The sequence below is a fragment of the Talpa occidentalis genome, unplaced genomic scaffold (assembly GCF_014898055.3).
Source record: "Talpa occidentalis isolate TD23 unplaced genomic scaffold, MPIMG_talOcc4v2.1 talOcc4.8, whole genome shotgun sequence".
NCBI classification, from domain to species: domain Eukaryota; kingdom Metazoa; phylum Chordata; class Mammalia; order Eulipotyphla; family Talpidae; genus Talpa; species Talpa occidentalis.
In genome coordinates, this window is record NW_023605194.1 from 64861521 (window position 1) to 64875990 (window position 14470).

General features: G+C 42.3%; 1 protein-coding gene across 1 annotated transcript; it reads left to right on the top strand.

Annotated features, from left to right (window-relative positions):
* Positions 1–8904: 8904 nt before the first annotated feature.
* LOC119234672 (60S acidic ribosomal protein P0-like) lies at positions 8905–9637 on the top strand. The gene is given in 2 exon segments (XM_037497700.2): positions 8905–8953; positions 8956–9637. Coding segments are annotated over 2 exon segments (657 nt in total). The 3' UTR covers positions 9564–9637.
* Positions 9638–14470: the final 4833 nt, after the last annotated feature.

Genomic DNA, 14470 nt, shown 5'->3' on the forward strand with positions numbered 1-14470 from the left:
GTCTTCCTCCTACCCAGCCCCTCCGCCTCCCCTGAGCTCTAGCAGGATCTGCCCTGCAGAGCCTTGTGCTTAAGTATATGCTGTCTTGATTGTTCTCTGATGAATTGCCTCATGTGTCTGAATCTCATTGCCACAGCCAGATGGTGACTCTGCTCACCCCCACGCCCACCCCCACCCCACCCCCACTGTCACAGAACTTGGAGCTGGGAAAGCACTAGGTGGGGCCTGAGGGAACAGGCACACTGGACAAGGCACGGGCTGAGCAACCCACAGTTGGGTGGCCTTTACCTGCTGGACTAGGACAATGACATCATGGTGGCAGTTGGGGGTGGAAGCCAGAGACATCAGCCAATCTGCTGCCAGCAGGGGCACAAACCTGCTTCCAGAGTCCAAGCTGAGGGCACAGAATCTGCCCTGAGCCAGGTAGGGAGTGAGAGCCTACGCAGTGAGGGAACTTCCCTCTGGGAGCAGCCAGTGTGGAAGGCAGAGGGTCAGAAAGCAAAGAGCTGATTCGCAGCCAGCCTCCCCCAACTTTTGCCGCTTTGGGCAAGAGAACTTCTCACTAAGCCTCTATTTTTTCCCCTGCAAATGGGGATGATGACCTCCCCCTCCCAGGGTTAAGTTGAGAATTGAATCAGATGAGGAGGCAGTGCTAGGATGTATTCTACGGAATCAACCTTGACCTTGAGAGGTCACGCCTATACATGGTCCCCAAATCTTTTCTCTGTCAGTGAGTGGAGTAGACCCATCTCTGCTTCCCCACCAGTGGGCCACAGAACTACCAGACAGGTTCAACATTGGAAAAGATAAAACCTGCCAAGTTAAGGCTCCAGCTGAGATGGTCAACATGTGCCCCTTTTCTTGGGACTGAGGTTCAGTGTTACAAGGCTGCATTTCAGCATTGTCCATCCATGAAGGAGACTCAGGGTACTTGGGGGGCAGCTGACTCAGTGACGGCCAGAGCACAGCAGAGCCCAGACAGATTCTTCCAGAAAGAACTGAGCCACCTCACCTCTACTGTCACCCAGGAAACTGCAGGATAGTTCTGTGTGTGTGTGTGTGTGTGTGTGTGTGTGTGAGTGAGTGAGTGACAGAGAGAGAGAGAGAGAGAGAGAGAGAGAGAGAGAGAGAGAGCGATCTCTGTAGATGCCCATGTGGTTGACTCAGAATAGAATAGATCTGTTAGAAATCAGGATTTTGTGTGTGCTGGCAATCAGGCTTAACTATTCTTTCCTGTAATCTTATATTTCAAAAGGTAATCAGTTGCCTCATTTAGAAGGTAAAGACAGAGCTAGCAGAAAGTAGGAGCTAGGAGAGTGTGTGGCCATTCCCTGGTGTGACTGGAGCAGAGGGCGTGGTGTGGTGAACCTGTGGCAGAGCAGGGCCTCCACCACTGAGCCTAGGATTTGTTCTTAATTCTTCCTTAGTAGCAAGACCTTATTTGTCTCTGGAGGTGGGTTTGGGCAGCAACTGCATTCGCATTTCAGAAGTGCCCTCTGGGTAGGTGGAGTTGTTTAAAGGTGTTTGTTAGGACTTTGCAAGCCAGAAAGAGTCCATACTGCTTTTACAGCATGTGCAAACATGATACTTTAGTTTAATAAAGGGACTCTTACTAAGTGTTAGAAAGGCGCAGGAAGCCAAAAGGCACAGAGCAGAGCCAGTGAGAGAGGACTATCACCCTCCCTGGGCCTGGAAGGTAAAGGAGAGCATCTGTGGCAGGAGTTGTGAGGGTTGTCACCAGCCAGGTGCAAAGCTGCGGGAAGGAGGTAGGGAATAGAATAAATACTCTGTTCCCTAGCTCCTTCCCACAGGTTTGCACCTGGCTGAAATACTCTGGGGTCCTCCATGGTGGTGCAAGGGGTTAAGAAGCAACCTGTCAAACTATTCACAGCCACTGCAGCACAAGTTCGATCCCTGGCCGTCCAGGGAGCTACCCACATGGTGCAGCAGACCTCTCCTGTCTCGCCCACTGCTCCCCTCAGCAGTGTGTTTCAGTCAGTCTGCCTGTTCTGTTCCCCACTCTGCCTCTGGTGAATCCTCTCACCCCCCACATCTCTGGCCTGTGCCCCAGCTCTTGTATGCATAAATAAATAAATCTCTAAAAAAAGAAAAAGAAAGGAAGGAAACAAACTCTCCTATTGGAAAGGAGAAGGAAGGAATAAGCTGAGGGAGAGAGTAAGTCGAGGAGAGTCAAGAGGGCTCTTGCCATTGAGTGGCTGGTATCAGGAAGCAGCAGCAGTCAAGGCCAACAGAAGCAGGGGAGGGAGGGGTGAGGTGAAGGGCTAACTCACAAAGTGTTGGAGACCCTCCCTCTCTCCTCTCTGCCTCTCCCTTCCCTTCCCACCCCTTCCCTTGGCAACATAGTTGGAGGCCAAGGAGCAGTCAGTGTGGTCATAAAATCAGTTACACACAAGGGGAGTGAGCAAATATATTAAGGGTAGTGGGAAACAGGGTTTCCTAATTGCTGAAGAAGAGAAATATGAATATGGAGAAGGGAAGGTGAGAAAGAAACCTGAGGAATTAGAGCTGTCCATGAGAACTATATAATTAATATATATGTATGTCGTGTGTGTGTGTGTGTGTGTGTGTGTGTGTGTGTGTGTGTGCTTTCTCCATAGTTCTGTCCACTGAGGGGGCCTAAAACCAATGACATCCCATTATCAACAAGCACACCAAGTCCCCAAATCTTGATTTCTAAACACCATCCTACAGCAAAAGGAATTAGGATTCCTCGAACAAATGGCTGTTTCCCAGGCTGGGGAACTGGAGAAGTCAAGTACCCGAAGTGACATGTTTAAAGATATAGGAGACAGCCAGAGGGACTTCCAATGACCAAGTCTGGGGCAATTAGAGCAACAAAATAAAAATAACAACAGACTCCAACCCATTGAATAACATAGGAATCCATGAGTCCATATTGATTAAGAAGAGATAGCTCTTCCTATCAGTGCAAAGCCAACTGATAAATGTAGAAAGGGTAACAGAAATAGAGAAACTACTGTGTGGATTGATTCAGACAGAAGATTTTGTAGATGCTGTAAGGCTAGTGGGTGAAGGCTTCATGAGAAATAGACTATTGCAAAATGTAGAATGCATTTCTGAAATAGCTTTCAATAAAATCTCCCCCTACACATGCTCTTCTCTCACACCCTATCAGGTGAGAAGTTCCCTCTCCTTGAATCTGAGCAGACTACAGAGGCTCACTCTTAATCGATATTGTGGCAGCAGTAACAATGTGACCTCTACAGCCATGTCAGAAAATCTTGCAGCTTTTGCCTTTATCTCTTGGAGCACTCCCATCCTGGATTGCTCCCTCTCAGAACCCTGTGAACTTGCTGTGAAAAGACCAAGATGCAAGGAAAAGCCACATGTTGGTGTCTCCGATGGCAATAATCCCTCATGGAACCTGTACATCAGTCACCCCAGCTCATGTGCCATGTGCCATCTTCAATGTGAATCTTCTAGCTACTAACCATTTGAGTCACTTCTGGATAGTTCAAGTCATTTCAGCTGAGGTCACAGATGATGGAGGAACAGAGACAAGTCAAACTGTGTCTTGTCTGAACTCCTGACTCACAAGATCTATAACCACAGTAGAATGGTTTTTGTGACATAGCTATGTTCTGGAGTCACTTATTAGGAAAATAAGGACAGCTGGAGTATTTGGCATGGTCTCAAATATCTCCCCCACAAAATTCTCAAACCACATGAAGGAGAAATGGTGACTTCGTGGTGGACAAGTCTGGCAGACAGTGACTTGACCATGGAACCAAGTTTCCAATGACTAAGCCAGGTGATAAGTTATTGCCATGATGATGAAGTTATCATCATGATATGCTAAGAATAACACAGCATCATTTCAGCATTATTCCTCCAGAAATGGACAGCCTGGGGCTGGTCATGAGGAACACTAAACAGACCCAGAGCAAAGCAGAGCCAATTGTCCCTGATACTTTTAGAGACCCACAAGCCATCTTTATCTTAGATTATTTTGAATTTAAAAGAATGAATGTAATCGTAAAATTAGAAGCATAAGTACCATATTCATATAATATATATATATAATGTATTTCAATTTTTGTGTGTGTGGAGGAAGGAGCCACAAATGAAAATGTGTCTAGGACCTATAAAAGTCATAATGCATGCGTTGGTTGGAGTCATCCTACAAAATGAACTGTGTTGGTAAAAATGGAATCAGCACTCTCTACCCTGTCTCTCCCACTAAATGCAAGTATAAAACCTAGATGCAGACACGTGGACTCTGAGGACTCTGAAAAGTAAATGACAATGGTTAAGAATACTAGAATCCTAAGTATAACTGAACCAGTGGTGAATCCCCCGTTTTCCCTTCCAGTATCCCCCAATCTAGAATCAATGCAGCCTGAAGCCTAAAGAGTACATTACCATGTACAAAAGAGCTTCCAGAGAAGCCATCTGATTCTAGCAGGAAGAACAGGAAAGGGTTATCTTAAGATATAGAGCTAATAGGGGATGATCCCATTTTTTCTTTTTCCTCATTTTTCTTGTCTCATTCCTAAGCAGTTTTGGGCTGATACAGTTCGGGCAGAGCAGCAAAATCAAAATCACTGCAATGGGGGTCTTCAGGAGTCAAAGTTTCTGAGGAGAATCTTTGTCTGATCAGAGGGAATTTGATTGCTAATGGGGTGAAGATAAAGCACATATTGAATTTTTTTCTCTCTCTGTACTTCACCAGCTGGCTCCAGATATGGATTCAGTCATTAGGCATATGTAGCAAAATAAGGAACAACTCTACGTTTCTGTCTAGAGGACCACAAAAGAGAAACCCAATAACCGGAAAGGAACAAGAGAATTAAAAAATTATTTGTGAACTGTGTGGATCTGACTCTAGACAGCAATTCATAGACTTTTAGAGAGCAAAAGTATGGCAGAGACACCACCCTGGCCCCAAACTTGCCACTGGATGGCACATCCAAAACAGAATAGCACAGCAAAGATTTTGAAAATGGAACTGACACTGATGCCACAACCGCCTTGATTGGTTGGAACTTGCAGCCAATCAAGTCAATAACCTACTAAAATATCAACATTCTCATAGGATTTTAAAAGGATCCAGAGTTGGGCCTCCCTGATGGCGCAGCGGTTGAGCGCTGGGTTGCGAAGCTGCCTGCAACCTGTGCAGTGCCGGTTCGATCCCCGGCTGCTCCCCAGCCACCGGAAGAGGGTCCCACATGGCACGCAGACCTCTCCTACTGCCCGCTGCTCCCCTCAGCAGTGTACTTCGGTCCTTCTGCCTGCTCTGCTCCCCCTCTGGCTCTGGTGAATTCTCTCACCCTCCTGTGCTTCTGACTGTACCCAGTGCTTGAATAAATAAATTAATTAATTAAAAAAAAAAAAGGATCCAGAGTTACAAGACACAACAGTCAGAATGACCAGGATATAATGCAATGAATTTTTTCAAATGAGCATGTATTACTCAGAATACAAGGAGCCAGGAAATTTTCAATTTTCCTGGGAAAAGACAATCAACAGATGTCACTGCTGGCATGAAAATGGTATAGGAATTATCTGACAAAGATTTTAAAGCTGCTACTATAAAAGTGCCCTTAAAAAGTATGTGCAAACCCTATTGAAACAAATGGAAAGATACACTATCTCAACAAAGAAATAAGATATAATGAATCAAGTGGCAGGTAAAACTGAAAAATATAATAACTGACTTATTTCGCTGAGCGTGATACCTTCTAGCTCCATCCATGTTGCTGCAAACCTCATGTGTTTATCTTTTTTGATTGCTGAGTAATATTCCACTGTGTATATGTACCACATCTTCTTGATCCAGTCATCTATTTTGGGGCATTTGGGTTGTTTCCACAGCTTAGCTATTGTAAATAGTGCTTCTATAAACATAGGGGTGCAGGTGCCCTTTTGAATTAATGTGTCTGTGTCATTTGGGTAAATACCTAGGAGTGGAATTGCTGGATCATATGGAAGCTCTATCTTTAGTAGGTCAAGAAATCTCCACACAGCTCTCCATAGTGGTTGGACCAGTTTGCACTCCCACCAGCAATGCAGGAGAGTTCCTTTTTCTCCACAACCTTGCCAACATTTGTTGTTGCTAGTTTTTTTAATATGTGCCACCAGATGGTCTCATTCATAGCAGGAATTTAGAAAACCTAAATAACGGACCAGGAAAAATACTAATTAATACAAAGTGAAAATCAAAATCAACAATCAACTATAAACCAGAGACACAATACTGGAGTGGGGAGGGAGGAAGGGGAGAGGAAGGATTAGGGTCAAAATAAAGGGGGGTGCAATTGTATGGGGAATGTAACCAAAATGAAAATGCATACATTGTGCAAAAATGAAAAATGTTGTAAAAATTATATAAAATAAAATATTTAAAAAATTAAAAAAATATATGCACACCTTTTCTCCTACCAAAAAAAATATAATAACTGAAATTTTAAAATTTAATGAATGATCTCAATAGCAGAATGGAGAAAGCAGGGAAACTTGAAACTAGAACATTAAAAATTATACAGTTAGGGCCTCCCCTGGTGGCGCAGCAGTTGAGCGCTGGGCTGCGAAGCTGCCCACAGCCTCTGCAGCACTGGTTTGATCCCCAGTCGCCGGCGAGGGTCCCACATGGCTGACCTCTCCTGCCGTGCCCGCTGCTCCCCTCAGCAGTGTATTTCGTCACTCTGCCTGTTCTGTTCCCCACTCTGGCTCTGGTGAATTCTCTCATCCTCCCGTGATTCTGACTGTACCCAGTGCTTATATAAATAAATAAATAAATAAATAAATAAATAAATAAATAAATAAATAAATAAATAAATAAATAAATCTTTAAAAATATTATACAGTTAGAAAAGTAGAAAAAAAACTTTTTTTTTAAAAAAGAGGGGTTAACAGCAATTCCTAGAAATCTACCCAAAGGACACAAAAACATTAATTCAAAAGGAAACCTGCACTCCTGTGTTTATTGCAGGACTATTTACAATACCTAAGACAAGGAAACAAACTAGATGCCCAAAAACAGATAACTGTATCAAGAAGATGTGGTATATATACACAATGGAATACTATTCAGCAATCAAAAAAGATAAACTCATGTCATTTGAAGCAACATGGATGGAGCTGGAGGGGATCATGCTCAGTGAAATAAGTGAGAAGGAAAAACAAAAATATTGGATGTACTCACTTATAGGAGGAATATAGGGGATCGGGGGAATAAGGGATTCAGGAGGGGTAGACAAAAATAGCAGGCAGCTGTAAATCAGAGATATTCTGCAGGGGAGGGGAAGGGAGAGGGCATAAAACAGGGCTGGGAAGAACACAAGAGACTATGGTGATGGTTCGCGGATGGGAATTTTATAGGGATTACACTTGAGAGGAGAGAGCAAACTGTACAAAAATGAATAATTATGCAAAATATATAGATTTAGAAATAAATAGAAAAAAGAGTGATTTCAGGAAAATGATGGTAAAGGGAAAACTATGGGCACACTTTATCCACATCATCACAATCAAATTACAATGAACCAAAGTCAATAACCCCTGGAAGATAAACATGTATAAGGAACAGTGATGTGGCAGAAAAAGAGGAGGAAAAACTGAAGTTAAACTATGTTTAGAGTGATACAGGAGCAGTACAACCTACTAGAGGGAGGGGCTGCTCCTATACAGAGCCCTTATGCTATTCTTAACATAGGGACACAAGCCCACATCAGAGACTTTGGAAACCTGGAACTGCATCAGCACAGGGTACACAGTTAGCATGCAGGGTAGAGAGTGCACCTTTGGAGAACTATAGCAGTAAGGGTACAAAGTGATAATTACTGGTTTGAATTTGAGGTGCCCAACCTAGAACAGTAGGAACATGAGCCTGTGGGGAAAGCCATATGGACTTACCTGTGTCTCCTTATAGAAGAATCTACTATTTGCAGCCTGAGACTGTGATTTTTGACACCTCCCTTATTGCTCTCCAGGGCCAAACTGAAACAACAATGGATTGCTCTCACTAACCAGAGCTGATCTTAATAACAGGAGCAAGTGTCCTAGGTTAAAGCTCCATAATAGAAAAAGAAAGAGAAAATTCCTGGTTTATGGCCTTGTCTCAACTATAGTCTTCAGTCAGCACTGCATCTAGTGCTCAACTACAGCTTAAAGGTAGAGGTTGGTAACAGATGTAACAACACTTGGGCTGACAGAGAGGATTGCTGTGTATCAGCACCACACAACACAGATACCCACACCACTGTGGGAAGTTTGAATCCTTGATGCTCATTGCAAGTGACCTTTTGGTGCCCTACAGTCTAAGTTCCTTTCTACCTATCACTCCTTATTGGCAACGGTGCCCTGGCCATCTGAACACATGCAAAAGCAGTGGTCAATGAAATAAATGACACCTAGAGATGTTGAGTTTTAAAAAAAAACAAACCTTTACATATATCCAGCATCTTATAGAAAGGGCAAAAGTCAATTTATTAAGATAAGAAAAGCAGGGCCTCCCCGGTGGCGCAGCAGTTGAGCGCTGGGTTGCGAAGCTGCCCGCAGCCTCTGAAATGCCGGTTCGATCCCCGGCTGCTCCCCAGCCACCGGAGGAGGGTCCCACATGGCGCGCAGACCTCTCCTGCCGCCCGCTGCTCCCCTCAGCAGTGTACTTCGGTCCTTCTGCCTGCTCTGCTCCCCGCTCTGGCTCTGGTGAATTCTCTCACCCTCCCGCCCGCGCTTCTGATTGTACCCAGTGCCTGTATAAATAAATAAATAAATAAATAAATAAATAAATAAATAAATAAATAAATAAATAAATAAATCTTAAAAAAAAAATTAACATTAAAAAAAAAGATAAGAAAAGCAACTTGCTTTCCACCCACTTTGCAACTCATAAAAAAAAAAAAAGTGAAGAGACAAAAGAACATGTCACACCTCACTGAGATCAGGGACATGCTGCTGGCCAACAAGGTGCCATTGCCCCATGTGAAGTCACTGTGCCAGCCCAAAACACCGGTCTGGGGCCCGAGAAGACCTCCTTCTTCCAGGCTTTGGGCATCACCACTAAGATCTCCAGAGGCACCATTGAAATCCTGAGTGACGTGCAGCTGATCAAGACCGGAGACAAAGTGGGAGCCAGCGAGGCCACACTGCTGAACATGCTGAACATCTCCCCCTTCTCCTTTGGGCTGATCATCCAGCAGGTGTTTGACAATGGCAGCATCTACAACCCTGAGGTGCTCGACATCACAGAGCACACGCTGCACTCGCGCTTCCTGGAGGGTGTTCGTAATGTTGCCAGTATGTGTCTGCAGATCGGCTATCCAACTGTGGCATCACTGCCCCATTCTATTATCAATGGGTACAAGCGGGTCTTGGCTTTGTCTGTGGAGACTGAATACACCTTCCCACTTGCTGAAAAGGTCAAGGCCTTTTTGGCTGATCCATCTGCATTTGTGGCTGCTGCCCCTGTGGCTGCTGTCACCACTGCTGCTCCTGCTGCTGCTGCAGCCCCAGCCAAGGCTGAAGCAAAGGAAGAGTCGGAGGAGTCTGATGAGGATATGGGATTTGGTCTCTTCGACTAATCACCAAAAAGCAACCTACAAAGCCAGCTTTCATTGTGATATTAGGAAATAAAGGCTTACTTCTCTTTAAAAAAAAAAAAAGAACATGTCACAAATGCTGGAGCAAAAAAATACTCTGAGAGAAATCTCATTCCAGCAGAACTACAGAATATGCCTGAAGAGAATTTGAAAGATAAGTTAGAGCCATGCTTGCTAAATTAGGAAAAACAATGGATGATGTGAAAAGGAACACAATAAAGATCAAGAAAATATGAGACTCCTACAACTAGAACTAATGGATCTAAAAAATACTATAACCAAATTAAAAATACAATAAAGGGCCTCAGCAGTAGACAAACACAAGTAATGGAGAGTATTAGTGAACTTAAAAGGACAGTTGTGGTGAACACACAAATAGAACAATGAAGAAGAAAAAGCTATTTAAAAATGAACACAGTATAAGAATTCTTTGGGATTAAACAAAAGAGAAACATCCATATCATGGAGGCCCCATGGAGGTATTAATGGGGACACCAAGAAGAAAAGAGAAAGGCAAAAAAAAATTTTTTTTATTGTTTGTTTATTTATTTAGTTTTTAAATAATAAATTTTATTTTTATATTCCCATACAATTGCAATCCCCCCATTCTGACCCCAGTCCCTCCCCTCCGGCCCCCCACCCCCCAAAAAGTGTCTCTGGTTCATAGTTTTTTGTTGATTTTGATTTTCACTTTCTTATAGTTATTCATTTTCCTGGTCCCATATTTAAGTTTTCTAGATTCCTGCTACGAGTGAGACCATCCAGTATTTTTCTTTTTCTTTTTGGCTTATTTCGCTGAGCATGATCCCTTCCAGCGCCATCCATGTTGCTGCAAATTGCATGTGTTTATCTTTTTTGAATGCTGAGTAATATTCCATGGTATATATGTACCACATCTTCTTGATCCAGTCATCTATTTTGGGGCATTTGGGCTGTTTCCAAAGCTTAGCTATTGTAAACAGTGCTGCTATAAACATAGGGGTGCAGGTGTTCTTTGGAATTGATGTTTCTGTGTCCTTTGGGTAAATACCTAGGAGTGGAATTGCTGGATCATATGGAAGCTCTATGTTTAGTAGGTCCAGAAATCTCCACACAGCTCTCCATAGTGGTTGGACCAGTTTGCATTCCCACCAACAGTGCAGAAGAGTTCCTTTTTCTCCACACCCTCGCCAACATTTGTTGTTGCTAGTTTTTTTAATATGTGCCATTCTCACTGGTGTGAGATGGTATCTCATGGTAGTTTTGATTTGCATTTCCCTGATTACAAGTGATGTTGAACATTTTTTCATATGCCTGTTGGCCATTTGCATTTCCTCTTCAGAGAAGTTTCTTTTTAGCTCTTCTGCCCATTTTTGGACTGGATTATTTTCTTTGTTGTTGTTGAGTCTCATCAGCTCTTTGCAGATTTTTGTGATCAGTCCTCTATCATTAGCGTTGGGTGCAAAAATGTTCTCCCAGTTGGTGGGGCCTCCCCGGTGGCGCAGCAGGTTGAGCGCAGCACTTTGAAGATGTCCGCAGCCTCTGCAGTGTGGGTTCGATTCCCAGCCAGGCAAAAAATTTTTTAATCGAAGAAACAATTACTAAAAACCATCTCAAATTGGGAAATGAACCAGATGTCCTGATACAAGAACTCCAAAGAGTTCCAAACAAAATGATATCTGACCAAAACACTCTAAGACATTTTATAATTAAGAAGCTGAAAATCAGTGACAAGGACAGAATATTAAAAACACCAATCGAATGAAAATTAACCTTTAAGGAAACGCCTATAGATAATGCATGGGCTTTAAAGTAGAAATCTCACAGGCAAAAAGAAAATGGCAGGATATATTAAAATGTACTCAAAGACAGTGATTTATGGTACAGAATGCTTTATCCCACCAAACTATTAAACAAGAGAGAAGTAAAGATAGGGAACTTCACTGGAAAGAACAAATTGAAAGAATTTATAAACACCAAGCTGGACATGAAGTACTAAAGGGACTATTATAAAACAAACAACAAACAAATTCCAGAACAAACAAACAAATTAACAGGCACCTAAATTACACAATTTGGAAGAAGAGAAGAAAAACAATGCAGCCCATCAAAATGAGTTTGAGATCAGAACGTCAAACAGACCACAGAAATAAACCTATGACATACTAACCATCAGATAAAAATCAACAATGTAAAATATGAGGTGGTGGAAATGGAGCCTAAACAAAACATAAAAGGAAGAGGTTAAAAATTAAAAAGACAAAGACAAGCTAAATAAAATTTTAAATACAAGATGGCAATATGTACGTAGGCCTCAATAATAACTTTCAATGTAATTGGTTTGAATTCACCATTAAAATGTATAGAATGACTGAGAAGATTTCAAAACTAAGTTCAAACTTCTGCTGTTTATGGGAAGCCCATCTTACCTACATAAACAGCACAGATTTAGAGTTAAAGGCTGGAAGACAATCCTACAAGAAAATGACAAAGCAAAAAAGTCAGGGATAACTACTTATATCAGATAAAATAGATGTCCAGTTAAAAAGGTAATAAGAGGGGCCTCCCTGGTGGTGTGAGGGGTTAAATTGCAGCACTATCCACAGCCACTGAGCTATCCAAAGCTACTGCAGCAAGTTCCATCCCCCCGCCAGGGAGGTGACCCACATGGCACAACATACCTCTCCTGTCTCACCCACTGGTCCCCTCAGCAGAGTATTTCCACCTGTTGTGCTCCCCACTCTATGTCTGGTGGATCCTCTCAGCCCCCACTCCTCTGGCCTGCACCCCAGCTCTTGTATGCATAAATAAATAAATCTTTTTTCAAAAAGAAAAGGTAATAAGAGATAGAAATGGACTTTACATTATGATTAGATGCCTAATACAAGAAATAAGAAATAACACTTTTCTTTTTTTTAAAGATTTATTTATTTATTTATATTTTATTTTATATAATTCTTACATCATTTTTCATCTTTGTACAATGTATGCATTTTCATTTTGGTTATATTCCCCATACAGTTGCACCCCCCACCCCCTTATTTTGACTCTAGTTCTTCCTCTCCCTGCCCCTCCTTAATCCCCCCTGCATAGTGTGTCTCTGGTTTATAGTTGCTTGTTGATTTTGATTGATTAGTCTTTTTCCTGGTCTCTTATATAGGTTTTCTAAATTCCTGCTATGAGTGAGACCATCCGGTATTTTTCTTTTTCTTTCTGACTTATTTCGCTGAGAATGATACCTTCTAGCTCCATCCATGTTGCTGCAAACTGCATGTGTTTACCTTTTTTGATTGCTGAGTAATATTCCATGGTGTATATGTACCACATCTTCTTGATCCAGTCATCTGTTTTTGGGCATTTGGGTTGTTTCCATAGCTTACCTATTGTAAATAGTGCTGCTATAAACATAGGTGTGCAGGTGCCCTTTGGAATTACTGTTTCTGTGTCATTTGGGTAAATACCTAGGAGTGGAATTGCTGCAAAGATTTATTTGAAAATCTTTTTTAAATTTATTTGAAATTATGAAAGCAAAGATTTATTTATTTATATAAGAACTGGGGTACAGGCCAGAGGCGCCGGAGGGTGAGAGAATTCACCGGAGACAGAGCAAGGAGCAGAACATGCAGACAGACCAAAGACACCACTGAGGGGAGCAGCGAGTGAGGAAGGAGAGGTCTGCCCCACCATGTGGGTATTTCCCTGACTGGCCAGGAATCGAACCCATGCTGCAGAGGCTGCGGACAGCTTCACAGTGCAGCACTCAACCTGCTGCGCCACCGGGGAGGCCCAGAAATAATACTTATAAATATATGTGCATTGGAGACTCCCTGGTGGCGCAAGGGGTTAAGCACCGCACTATGAAGCAGTCTGCAGCCTCTGCAGCACAAGTTCAATCCCCGGCCAGCCAGGGAACAATCCACATGGCGAAGCAGAGCTCTCCTGTCTCGCCTGCTGCTCCCCTCAGCAGTGTATTTCGGCCAGTCTGCCTGTTCTGTTCCCCACTCTGTCTCTGGTGAATCCTCTCACCCCCTCCATCTCTGGCTGTACCCCAGCTCTTGTATGCATAAATAAATAAGTCTTTAAAAATAATATGTGCATCAAACGATAGAGCACCAAGATATACGAGACTGATATTAATAAAGAGATTGACAACAACACAATAATACTAGGTGAATTTTTATGCCACTTACAATTATGCACACATCAACCAGACAGAATGAATAAGGAAACAATAGCCTTAAATGAAGAGTTAGACCAAATAGGTTTAAACACCTCTAAGAACAATGCACAACAAAATAGCATATACATTTTTTTCAAGTGCAAACTGAATATTTTCAAGACCATTATTGGGATACAAATATTTGTCAATAAAACTATAAATATTGAAATCATACCAACCATATTCTTTCTAACCATATTACCATAAAACTAGATCAACTATTTAAAAAGTAGGAAAAACCATAGATACATGGACCTGAACAATATGTTGTTTAATAGCTATTGAAATAACGAGGAATTCAACACAGAAATTTCTTTTTTTTTTTTTTTGTGGGACCCTCACCTGTGGCCAGGGAATGAACCGGCGCTGCAGAGGCTACGGGCAGCCTTGCAGCCCAGCACTCAACTGCTGAGCCATGAGGGGAGGCCCTCAATACGGAAATTTCAAAAAATACCTTGATACTAATGCAAATGAGGAAACAAACTATCAAAAACTATGGGATGCAGCAAAAGCAGTCTTAGAAGGAGGAAAGATAATTACAAATCAGGTCCATATTAGTAAGCAAGAAAATTCCAAATAAACAATATTACATCTAGAGCAACTTAAAAAAGAGGAAGAAACAAACCCAAAGCTAGTGGAAGGAAGGAAGTAACATAAGAGTGGAAATACATGAAATAGAAATCAAAAAGAC